General features: G+C 36.8%; 1 protein-coding gene across 1 annotated transcript in view; it reads right to left on the bottom strand.

Annotated features, from left to right (window-relative positions):
- LOC104765057 (feruloyl CoA ortho-hydroxylase 2-like) overlaps positions 1 to 741 on the bottom strand; it is a 3,040-nt gene extending 2,299 nt beyond the window's left edge. The window contains exons 1-2 of the mRNA XM_019241034.1: positions 438 to 741; positions 61 to 222 (exon numbers count right to left, since the gene is read on the bottom strand). Of these exons, the coding sequence (XP_019096579.1) occupies positions 61 to 222; positions 438 to 701 (426 nt within the window). The 5' untranslated portion in view covers positions 702 to 741. The remainder of the gene's footprint in view (positions 1 to 60; positions 223 to 437) is intronic.

The following is a 1,317-nucleotide window of genomic DNA, read 5'->3' as shown; positions in this document are numbered from 1 at the left end:
TTGAAGAGCCTCATGGTCACTGGTGTACATCATGCTCACATAATCCTTCCACTCAATCGCCTTCTCCTTATCTGGCACGAAGCTCGTTCCGTACTTAACCAACTTGCTTGGACTCACTTCTTTTAGGTATATCGCTTTTTCCTCAGGAGCTTGTGCGAAAAACTCATGAGCCGACGTTTTCAGCAATTCGAGCAGCTCCACCGAAACACCATGGTTCACCACCTGTCATTTGCATTTCATCCTCAAATTATACAGATATATCTTATTAAAGATGTATGTAGCAGATTGATAGAGACACTCAATCTTATAAGTAAGCATTTAAGATATATGTATATCTTTTAGATATTAACGTCAGTTCAAATTTACATGTTTACACCATATTTTGCTCGTTTCTAATTCTACACCAACCCAAATGATATGTGTCGACCATTATTTACCTGGAAGAAGCCAAGTGTCTCAGCAGCTTCAACGATCTGTTTGGCCACCTCCTTGTGGTGTGGGCCGTTTAGGTGGGAAAGATCGATTGGCTGGGAAGCCTCACACTTAAGGGCGTTTTGGGTCGGGATTCGCTCAGAGATAGGCTGGACGAAGGGCTGTGGAACACTGGAGAGGCCCGAGTCTATCATACCTTTCACGCCATTACCTTCTTTGACCACAAAATTGTACAATGTGGTTTGATCCTCGAAATTGATGATAGCCATTGTCTCTACACTTCTGCTTGAAAACTGAATGCTTTTATGTTTTTTGATAGATTGAAAACTGAATGTTGAGAAGTAACAAAGTGAAGTGGGTATAAATAGTAACGAAAATAGCTAGAGCTAGTATTTGTCTAATCACAAGCGTGCATAATGCCAAGATCATTTATGTAGTACGTAATGTGTATCGAAAGAGGCGTTTTAATATATCTCAACTACCCACATATCTCTCATTTATATTTTGATTTGATGTTTTATCAATTAGTATGTTGGCATTTACCAACCCCCTCTATATGAAAAAAAAAAGTTTGATGCATGGTAATACAAATAAAAGTAAACGTTAAATTAATTCATTATATGGGTATAAAAATGCTTCAACCATTCAATGCTATATTTAAATAAACAACTCTTACGTTAGGGTTTTCTAACTAGTTTCCTTACAAAGAGAACATTTGTGGTGTGCGTCTTGCCATTAAACACAAAGACATTCAAATATCAATGATATAACATATGAAAAGATATACAAATACATCTTTTAAGTGTGTATATACGTAAGCAAGTTATTCTTGAAGCTCTTTAAAACTCTACTAGAAGACGCCTTCTAACACATTTTGTTTAATAC

Source organism: Camelina sativa, chromosome 19 (genome assembly GCF_000633955.1).
Source record: "Camelina sativa cultivar DH55 chromosome 19, Cs, whole genome shotgun sequence".
In the NCBI taxonomy this organism is placed as follows: domain Eukaryota; kingdom Viridiplantae; phylum Streptophyta; class Magnoliopsida; order Brassicales; family Brassicaceae; genus Camelina; species Camelina sativa.
The sequence above is the reverse complement of the archived record's forward strand: the minus strand, read 5'-3'. Positions and strand labels throughout refer to the sequence as shown.